This window comes from Lissotriton helveticus, chromosome 1_1 (assembly GCF_964261635.1).
Source record: "Lissotriton helveticus chromosome 1_1, aLisHel1.1, whole genome shotgun sequence".
NCBI lineage: Eukaryota > Metazoa > Chordata > Amphibia > Caudata > Salamandridae > Lissotriton > Lissotriton helveticus.
In genome coordinates this window covers 995,389,432-995,400,682 of record NC_136057.1, presented here as the reverse complement: position 1 = coordinate 995,400,682, position 11,251 = coordinate 995,389,432, and the positions used below count along the sequence as shown (strand labels likewise).

The 11,251-nt window shown below is 42.8% G+C and overlaps 1 protein-coding gene across 1 annotated transcript in view; it reads right to left on the bottom strand.

Moving 5' to 3' along the window:
• Positions 1–2,505: 2,505 nt before the first annotated feature.
• EXOC4 (exocyst complex component 4) overlaps positions 2,506–11,251 on the bottom strand; it is a 1,743,085-nt gene continuing 1,734,339 nt past the window's right edge. The window contains exon 18 of the mRNA XM_078677470.1: positions 2,506–4,564. Coding sequence (XP_078533596.1) covers positions 4,327–4,564 — 238 coding nt within the window. The 3' untranslated portion in view covers positions 2,506–4,326. The remainder of the gene's footprint in view (positions 4,565–11,251) is intronic.

Here is an 11,251-nt window from a genome sequence, read left to right as displayed (position 1 = left end):
GCTCACACAAAAATCTTTTGTATCCAGACTGATGCCTGGAAAAATTCAAAGGTAAGGAATCTGCGGCTAGATATCTCTATCGGATACTCATTTTACATTTTATTCACAACCATGAACTACTCAAATCCTGATTTCAAACTGTGTACATAACGATAAAAGGCTTAAAAGTCCAATTGTGTGTTGTGCCTACATTCCTCACAGATGCATCTTCATGTAGGCAGAAGAAGATTTTCTGATAACCCAATCTCTACAGATTTCCCTAAAGACTAAAACATTCTATTTGTTTGGCTAATATCAGGCAGAAATTAAGCAATAGTAAACATATTTTCAGACACATTCGCTATGAAAATCCTGGTCACATGGCAATTTTTGAGAATGTAATCATAATTGTGTTACATTCGAAGATTAAAACGAATTTGTCTTAACTTGTATTTAGCAAAAAAAATGAAAACGTCTTTAATTTTCTGCCTGTGTCAAAACATCTTGCTATACAACTCCGCTTGCAACACTTCTAAGGGAATAGGCGCCGCCCCCCTTCCGCTGACTTTATAATTATAGCTTTGACTCACTAAAGTAAATGTAATGGAAATAACTTCAGCTAATGAGCCACTGCCATTAGATGTGCTGCATAAACACGAAGGTGCATTACTTAAACAAAGAAAATCACTGAAAAAAATATTCAACATTGATTCGGAGGATCTGCAAACGTTTAACTATTTATAATTAAACTAATAATTGCATTATTGTATTGGACTTGTCACAAACTTTAATTCTTAATTTAAGTAATACGAAGTACAGCAAGTAAGGGATGTGCAGTCTTTTACGTCATGTCCAATTCTTGTCCGTGACAGTGCCAATGACCTCACTCATGACATTGTTGATGACGTAACCCATTACATGACATCAAAGACTAGCTAATGGCTGACGACAATGCCGGCACTGTAAACACCATTTCTTTCTCTATTACAAAATGCTTCAGATCTTGTTATTCTATCATATATTTCTTGTATTGTATTTATGAAATGCTAATAAAAAATTATTACACAGGTCTGGCAGCCCCATGTGCGATACCTTTGTTCCATAGAACATGCGCGACACATGCCCCCTAGACTTCGGACCCTCCATCTTTTTGAGGACGCTGTCATACCCACAGACCCCAATAGTCTGCTATCATAAACGGCCCGCAGGCTGCACAGGCGGCCGCGGTTCCCTCCCACCTGGCTGCCACCCTCCCCCCCCCTGTTAAATGCCAGCTACACCCCTAGTCGCGCGACGCTCTCTCTGTCTCTCTCTCTTTACTCTCTTCTTATGCTTTGCTTGTCTTGTTTCTTATCTCTGGACATTTACTGTCCTTGTTGGCCCCGGTTGGCCGAACCATAGTAATGGGATGGGTGCCTGGTCACCCCCTTCTTTTGGCCTGAGGCTTAGGCCTTGTGCACCGTGGTTAGGCAGGACAGCCATTGTTTAGTCACGCGGCTGGCCCTTTGAGGGTTGTAGGCAGAGCGCTGTGTTAACCTACTCACATACTTGTGGCTTACGCCTCTATTGATATTTCTTACGCAGCTGGCCTCGGTGAGAGGTTGTAGGCTTACCGCTGTGTTTAAGCCCCCTGCTATGGGTATTGTGTTAAAAATAAAACAGACTTGAAACAAAAAATGATTACACAAAAAACCATTTCTGAATTTGACTTGATTCTCTTCTTTGCTGTCATTATTGAAGACCATCTTGGGCATCGGAAATAACAGTGAAGTCATCATTTTAGTGCACTGGCGTTTTTGGGGTCTTCCTCACAGACAACGGGGATCTGCTGGAGGTAATGAGGTCCCCAATCTAGACCTCCCTCGACAGCTCGAATTCAACGCCTCTTTCCAAGGGGTCTCAATGAATTTACTCTTGTGCGCTGGATTATGTGGGTTCAACTATCTGTTACTTTTTTCTAGTCACGAATTCTTTATTAATTATGTGTTGAATGTAACAGCTTTGTTCGTGTCTCTTCGACTAACATCCTTTTAGCTTCTGTTTTCTAAGCCTGGTCGCGCGCCAACTTTTTACTGTCCTATTTTCTGATTGTCTGATTATTATTTGTAATATTCATCTATAAAGTCATCTTCTTTGTATCACTGATCTGCATTAACTACACACAGGGGTTTTGCTTCCGGGTTTATTTCCCGGTGCTTCAAATCCTGCCAGAAGTTTTATACCAAGGGTTTAACTTCACATATTTTAAAACTCTCATGCTACTTCAAGATGGGGAGGTGTGTTTCTAGCAAACGCACGAACTGCATATTTCTTGTGCAGTGTTTTGATAAATGTGTTATATGTGAATGAATCCGAGCACTCGGTGGGATACTGACATTCTCTCTAAATATTTAAATAAAAAAGACATTCTAAAAGCAGTAACGCCTTCGCTTATATATCTCTTGTGTAGGAGTATAAACCTCTACTGTGGTATATTCTTCATTTATGTTGCAAACTCAAAGTACATAAAAAAGCACCAACGAAAAGTCATTCGCCAAAGATCCTTTAATATTTTAGCTGTTCCAGACTCATGGTTACATAACAATTTCAAATGTGTCAATAAAAAGTTTGCTATACCTTTGGATAAAAGTACATGGGGAAACATTTATATGTAGGTAAAGCCATAGGAACAACCCAGGCCTTCAAAGCAACGAGGACAATCCACTATAAAATGACCTAAGCTTAGAGCCCACCTGAGAAAACTTCATCAGAGGCACAGACTATCATTATTCGTCACTTGTTATCTCACATGTGGCAAGTTGTAGTCACTGCACTGCCTTGACTAATGTCAACCTCTTTATACTCCAATTCTGAGTGCCTAGACTTGGACTACGAGACACATATGGGAGGTGGTTGTGTGATTTTATGCATATGCTGTCCAGGAGGCCTGAGCCACATTCTGTCCAACCTGGCCTATGCATAGATTCACTTACCGCCTTGGCTGACCTTACAGTATATGTTTTGCACCAAATCATGTTCAGACTGCAACCCAGAGGAATTCACTTTGGATCAGCCAGTCGCTTGAGACCTTTAAACCAGGAGCACATCATACTGGAAATAAGAACATACAGGGATTTAAAATTCTCAATAACCATGGTCATTCTGCTGCTTTTGGCATCCAAACTAGCATCAAAGGTGCAGGAGGCAGAGATGAAACCCAGATATAAGATAAGCCGGAACAAGACTCATTTTAAAGCGAGGAGCAAGCTGGAGTTCGAATGCTCCTTTAGTGGTGGTAGGGGAATGAACGGCAGCCATGACAGTACTGATCAATGGTCACATTCTGCCTTACTAGACTAGTAATGATAAGCAAGTTGCGGGTAAAAAGAGAGAGATGGCTTCTGCCATGCTCTTTCTCCATTGTTCTGATCTATAATAAGAATCTGTGAATACCTTAAACCTTGGTATGACATAAATTCTCGCCTACAAAGTTACTCCATTTTCTTCCCATTTGTAATAGTTTGTGAAACGGGGAGCCCACCATGGTAAGGTGACAGAAAAGCTGATGGCTGTAGAAGGGGAAGAGCTATGTGTATGCTAGTAACCACCAAATACTAGAGGCACGGTTTCTAGCCCTCAATGTCCCGCTAGAGGACTAGAGTGTTATTTGACATTTCAAGAAACCTGTGTTCATTTTGTGACGAGGCACTAAACATAATCCCTAGACTATCACTTTTGTTGGTGGAGCCTTAAAAATAGGGATTAACTGGTCATAGAATATTTTGCTTTTTCAGCTAAAAATCTGTAATTCCACCGGCCATGGACAAATTCAAATTGAAGCTGTTACAGCGGAAGCTGAATATGTACAAATTTAAAGTTTTGTTTAAAAAAAGAAAGCAATGGAGTGCATGTGTGCAGAAATAAACTGCCCCCAGACTAAATCATACTCACATCTACAAAATGGCAGTGCTCAATCTCGAGCTGAAAGAGTATGCGCTTGGCCGCGTTCAAGATGAACAAGGATTGTAAGATATGTGGCCGTGCAAGACAATCTTAACCCAGCTCTCATCAGGTGACTAAAAAGCAACCCCTACACTCAGCTGGCCAATCAGAAAAGGGTAGTAAATGGCATTTACTTACAAAACAACATTTATTATCGGGGCAGCAGTTACTGTTAATGTGCTTATCCTAAGTAGCCCCCATCTCAAAGTCAATAAACAGATGTTCTTTAACAGATGTAGTCTATGTATTTGTCACTAAGGTTTGTAACAAGTTATAATAGATTATGTATAGCTTTGATCAACACTCAGTGAGATCTTCCTGCTCAGCTGGAAGGCTGGGCGCCCTGTTGATAGAACACAGAAGGAATTAGACAGTTGTTATTTTCTTGTCCTTGGTCGCCTGTTTGATGGCTGCTTGCTCACAGATGATTTCCTTGAGGCGCTGCAGCCTCATGTTCTGAGTAGTTTGGTCACCTACACCCGTCTGGCTACGGTGCAGCAAGCTAAGGGCGTGGATGTACTCCAGCTCAGTGTACTTGACTCCTTGGTCCACCACCAGGTTGAGGAGCTCGTCCGCGGTGTTGTACAACGACTCGTAATACTGCCTGAAAGACATGAATGACATCAAGGTTAGAGGGGGTAAACACCAAATAGTTATTAGTTGGGCATATTTTATCAATAGGAAGAGATAACAATGTAAATAATGTCAGTATTGGCATCTACTACCTGCTGGAGTCTAATGTGACATTATGAAATACCTGTTTACATGATGCACATTCTGGCATTACATACTAACTGTTATTTGGCTTGTGCATTGCCCCACAAGTAGTAATGTGTGTATATTAACTTGAAGTATTGGGGGTTGTTGGAGGAGCCTTGATAACGATAAGTCTTTACCAGGACTGTGTCAGTGAGTGATGTTGCAAGCACATTGATACTCATGTAAGTAGACTGAGAAGTTGCATTTCACCTATTCTCCGCTTAATCTCCCTCCCCGTCGCCCTTTTACATTACCCCCTTACCCTTCTACATGCCATGAACCAACGGATGTAACTTGAAATTGATGTACCTTCTGTAACAATGTGTAACTTGTAACCTATGTAACTCACCTCATGTAAAGCGCTCTGATACCTCCAGATCTAGCCAGCGCTATATAAAACTCAAGTAAATAAATAAAATAAATACATTTCATCCTGGAGAAGGGGTGGACAGTGCAAATAGAGACTGGTGTACCAGTCTGACAACAATGGCTTGTACAAGTATGAAACTGGTTCCTGACCCTTAGATTAACTGTCACACTATCAAATGTCTTTTTCTGTGAAATTCATATCTAGGACGGAGCATGAGGAAATCTACCACATGCTCAAATAAATTAGATAATTTATAAATAAAGTCGACCTTGAACGATCTAAACCTTTTCCATCTCTTGAGAGCAGGGGTTTCCAAATATCGGTCTTGGAGGGCTGAATCGATGCGAGGTTTCAGAATATGTATGTAAGATACATTTAAACATAACATCATGCAACCTTTTCAGTGCTGAGGACGTAACCTTCACGCCCATTGCACTACCTTTCTATCTATGTACTGTGAAGGCTTTCAAAGTTAAGTCCTCCCACTGAGGCTCAGGGAACCCTGGTGCCTAGGCCAGGGTTCTTCTCTGAGGAGCGCATCTACTGGTGCCTCTAGCGTTTTCTTGTGACATTTGTGATATTAGCGTGCTGCCAGGTACACTGACGTAACAAGCAGTTAACAGGGGAAGCCGTTACATGACCGATGTGAAAAAAGGTCACGCAGAGGCAGCTCAGAAGCCTCAATTCTGCAAACAAGAACCTTGACTACAAATGGGGATGTCTCATCATAAAGGGGTGAGTTTCCCTTTACAAAGATAACTGTCCTGATGGAGTCCTTTTTGAGGATCACAACAATGTTCTTAGCGTAGCAGGTATCCACTAAATATATCTAGTAGTCCATCTCCACCTGGTATGGAGGCCGACTCATCCCCCACCCTCTGCAGCAAAACTTGCCTTTTTCTTCTCCTCAGGACGGTGGCTGGCAGAATATTCCCCCTATGAGCCCACGCAAGGGAAAGGAAAGTATAAGCACACAACAGGGAATATACAAAATGAGGGAGCAGTCCTCCCTGATTTAATAGGTTGAATTCTTCCTGTGTCCTGTGGGCATATCAGATGATCTGCTTCCCCTTGGAAGATGAACTGTAGATGGTGGGTAGAATGGTCATAGTGAGTTATACAAAAAACCAGGAAATGTTATGTTAGCAGTTATTTATAGAGCGCACGGCTACTCCAAGGCGTGTCCCAGCGCTATGAGAAAACCCGCCAACAGAGATCAAAGTACACCAACACGGGAGCTACTGTTCGAAAAGCCAAGTTTTTAATTGTCTCCTGAAAGTGAAGAGATCCTGGACCTGTCTGAGAAAGAGGGGCAGGCTATTCAAAAGGCGTGAAGCCACCACCTGAAAAGATCTGTCCTCTATCCGGGAGAGGCATATCCTAGGGTTAATGGTCAGAAACTGTGCAGAAGACCTCAGGGTTCGACGTGGAGTATAGTGCTGGAATCTTCCCCAAGATATGGAGCACCTATTTTATGGAAGCCTTTAAAAACCAGCACTAATGCTTTAAAATGAATCCTCTTCCGCACCAGAAGTCAGTGTAAGGAAGACAGAAGAGGGGTCGTACGTGTTCTCGGCCCAGCCAAAAGAATGTTTCTGGCTGCCACATTCTGGATCACCATTATGCGGCCAAGTAAATAATCAGGAAGGCCTAAGTACAAGCCATTTACGTAGGCCAGTCTCAATAGCATCTAGGCCTGGACTACAGTCTTCCTGTGAGAGACTGGAAGCAGGGGGAGAAAGTTCCTTAGCATTCTCAGTAATCCAAAGCAGGTCCCAACCACTGATTGAATCTGTGCCTTCATTGAAAGAGAGTCGTCAAATTTGACCTCTCATTCTTTTTCTTTATTTTTGTTGCTTGACCAAAAAGGATGCTTGGTGCCCAGACGGGAACATCAGCCACATAAGGAAGCCGAAAGGAGCGGAGTAATGCATCCATATCAGTTTCACGTCTTCAATGGTACCCCTTTTGAAAGGAGGCCTGCTCAGAGACTGCTGGAAGAGATCAATCGTCGAGCAGGTATGTTTTTGGGAGTGAGCAAACACTTAAACTTCAATCCTACTGCAGAATTCCTTTTGGTGATACTATTAGAAGAGAGGCAAACAGCGGACATTATCGACTCATCTGCCAATCGTTCCAATCTGCTATGTGCATTGCAGAGTCCAATCTTGGCCAAGTGAAAAACTAAAAACAAAGAGGAGATCTGGGCTAAAGCAAGGTGTCACCCTCATAGGCTTCTTTACGCACCATTTGCTTTTAATGGTCCCTTTGCTTAACAAATGGCAGAGATCTCCACTTACCTGCACCTGAATGGGATGACTTTTTAAATTCCCTGCTAATTCTGGAGCTTTCCAGTTATAATATTTTATAATTAAATTATACACTATATTTATACATATTTTTTAACATTAACATTTAACATTAATTATTTACATTTATTTAATGTTTAACTATTTGAAATAATTTGATTTAACATTATTTCCTATGGGGCTTTATTTTACGTCCCTACGTCGATTATTTTGTATCAGAGGATATTGCAGTACACTGGCTGGCCATGTGAATTGTTGGAAGTACTACAAAAAAGTATGGCCCTCCTTACGATGGCGGTCGGACGCCATCACATCGGGATGGAGACCGCTCGATATGTAGATGGCGACTCCACTGGCCTTCACGGCGGTTGGAAACATGACTTTTTGAATTGCCGCTTGTGCTGCGGCCAGGAAAAGGGGTGCCGCACAAGCCACAATTGAAAAAGGCATGTTTTCAAACTTCCATGCACATTGTGCTGGGCACCATGTGGTGCCTGGCACACTGTGTTTGGGGGGCACCACATGTGCCCCCGGGTCGAAAGTGGAAGCCCAGGAGGACAGGGGCCCTGCTAGGGGCTCCCACAGTCCCTTTCCATCTGCCTTCATATGGCGGTTGGACCGCCATGTAAAGGTAGAGGAAAAAGAGACATCTTAATCCCTACGGTGGTGCCTCTGCAGGCAGCACCCTCATGTATGGATTACGCTCTGACAGGCTACTTGAGCCTGTCGGAGTCGTCGGTCGGTTCCTCAGCCCGCTGCGGTCTGACTGACCGCATCGTCAAGCATAGGCTGGATCACTATGCTGGATGTCGGTCGGTCCGCAACCAATGGCCTAACTGCGAGGGGCCCACCAACATCGGAAAGTGCAGTTTGTGAATCAGACCCTGTGTTTCTGTCTATGCGGCCTACAGGAGGTACAACAGTGCCTGTGTGAAGTCATAGCAAAGGGCGCACCCAAGTGGATGTTCCTATCACCTTCCCCTCTTTTTTATCTAGTCACTGAGCCTACTCTCAACAACATAAGAGCGCCATGTAGCTAATAAGGCAAGTCACACAGTGCTTCACTTGTTGCAATTTCATCTAGGAGGGTGCCAAGTGCTCCATTTACTAACATGGTCACACAGTGTAGCTATACAAGCCTTTGCACAGCTCCCTCACTGGCTTCTCACAGTTGCTACTGTAGTTATGGTCCTCCTCCTGAACTCCGCCTTTTGTCAGAGTATAGAGCTATGGGCAGGGAGCGTGTTCTTCACTGTTGGTAGTTTGATCCTCTCTGCTGTGCCCGCCTAAGCTGTGGCAGCTACAAGACTGCACATGCAGAGCAGTGCCTAACTAGCAGCCTAGCTCTCAAACAACTAAGTGACTCATTCTTGGAGAGGGGACTGAGTAAATACTGACACACCTTCTGTCCAATCAGATGCTTTACTCAAGATAACCAAAAAACCATCTCAACCAGTAGTGATTTTTAAAGCTCTTTTTCTGTTGATCACATAAGGTCTGGTGAGAGCTGCTTTGCCAAAGCAGACTTAAAAAAAGGATATAGAAGGGTAAGAAAGAAACACTGACAAAGTAAAGTACTGGCCAACTAGTCCTGTCACAGTGCACTTCTATGTTGACGATGTGAGCATGCGATCAAGCGGGGGGGGCTAGAAGAACATGTGACAGCTGAAAAGACCAATGGGTGAAGAGTGCTGACCTTATTTGGCTATTGTGGAAAATAATAATGCTTAAAGTCTACATTAAAATGCCTTGGATGTAATATATCATATCAAAGGCTATTTTATTTCATGTCTTTCTGTACTAAAAATAATATATAACAAAACTAAAATATGCATGTTCTATAAGCGGCCTTAATAAAGTCTTGCATGCACCGGACACAAACACAGTGGTCTCTACACTCGAGATAAAGCACAGTAAACTGACACTCTCGAGACATGTCCAATCCCACTTCTCATTATCTGGTTTGCATGTGCTAGCTAGACCTTGGCAACACTCTTACCAGGTCATCCCAGGGTAGTGATTTAATGGAGTTACCATATAGTTAGCAATATTATGCTACGAAGGACAGACAAGCTCTGGTGAGCTCTTCAAACCCTCAACTGAACTTTGCACTCCCTCTGTCATCTTCTGTGCACACTCAACCTTTCAACTCCACACAGCATATGCTTAGTTACATTCGGTACGTAGTAGCCCGGAACAAACACTGCCTACGGATAGCCCAAAAGTAGCCCAACCTCAGTACAAATAATATATTGCAACACACTACTTAAAACAAGAAAGCTAATTCAAAATGGCGCACAGGAGGCATGCCGGGCATGAAGCTGCAACAACGTCCATGTGCAGGCGGGCGTTTCAACCATACCATTCTGTTTTCTTAAACATACACTGTGTGAACTCTCAACGACGCGTGTGCCCAGGAGTGGCCAAAGTGCATTAAAAAAAGTAAGGAAACTGTGATGTTGTGTGTAAAGGGGGCAGGGTGAGTGAGCATGGAGGCGGGGTCAATGGTGTGGCTAAAAAACACAATATTCTGTACATTGTCCAGTCTTTCCTCTTTAGGAAACTACATAAAAAATAAGGGACAGCTTAAATGAAAAATACATTCAAGTTAACTTAATAAGTGGCAAATGCACTATGTACATTATGAAACTTCTATTAGTTAATTCACTGCAGAACTCTATGTCTGTAACCAGAGAGCCACAGAACTGAGTCCTGGTTGGTGCAGTGAAAAATACTGAATTGTGAATGTTTAGCGCTGCAAGGTCCCATCCCAGTCTGTGACACAAAGCACTGTGAATATGTAAGTCATTATTTTAAACTTGCATTACATGCAGTATAAGGTAGTCTGCTACATAAGGTGCGCAAAAAGGTTTAAGAGAAAAAAAGTGCTTTCAAAATATAGATTTTAGTAATATCCAGACTATACATTGTGTAATTTATTTATAAGCGTCTTTTAAAAGAACACATTTAACAGCTCAGCTGGTAACTCCCTAGCAATACCACTCAAAAAGATTAAATCTATGTCATCGGGAAACTTCAAGTGATTCCCTCAATTAAAGCCAATACCAGCTTCCAAGCACCCGTTACATTTGTAGATTGACCAGTTGTGCACATTAACACGTCTTTCTGGCAGCAGCACCCTGGCAAGGATGCTTGTTAGGAGTCTGTCACTTATTCGGTTCAACAGCACAGGAGGCTCCTTGCCTTACTCTTCAGCTAAAGCATTTCAGCTCTCGGAATTAACAGTCCCAGGATGGTTTTCTTTTCACAAAAAGCAGAGGACCCCGCATACTGTGCCCAATCGTTCACTAGGGAAACCGGTCTAGCACCACCGGCAGCTCCACTTATTACGGCCACCTCTTGCAGGCTGGTGGGCGTTCCACTTGTTGAAGGACACAGCATCAGCAGAACGACGCCTTGGCCAACTCCTTACTTAATGAATCTGGCCCTCCAAGAGCTATGTTGCATACCCCTGCTTTGCAGAGAATAACAAACTCAACTGCTCTGGGGTGGTCGGCTCCTCATCAAGTAATATTTTCGGTCAAAAAGCATAATGTAATTTAATTTTTAATTTTGCACATGAAAAGATATACCCTAATCATGTGAGCTGCTTCTTGAGCCTTAGCTGGTGGTCGACGACCAAACCCCCCCTTAAGTGGTCTCTGTCCATCACAGATTCTTCTCTTGTCCCAGTTTTGAAAGTACAAATATTCATCAAGCGTGCTGCTGTTTGCACATCCCAGAGCGAGTCTGACATCCTTAGATGTTATCAAATAATGAAATGGAAAAGTGTACATGGAATTAGCATTTCTGCTCAGTTTTTTTCGTCTTCTCACCCTTGCTTATTTGCAAA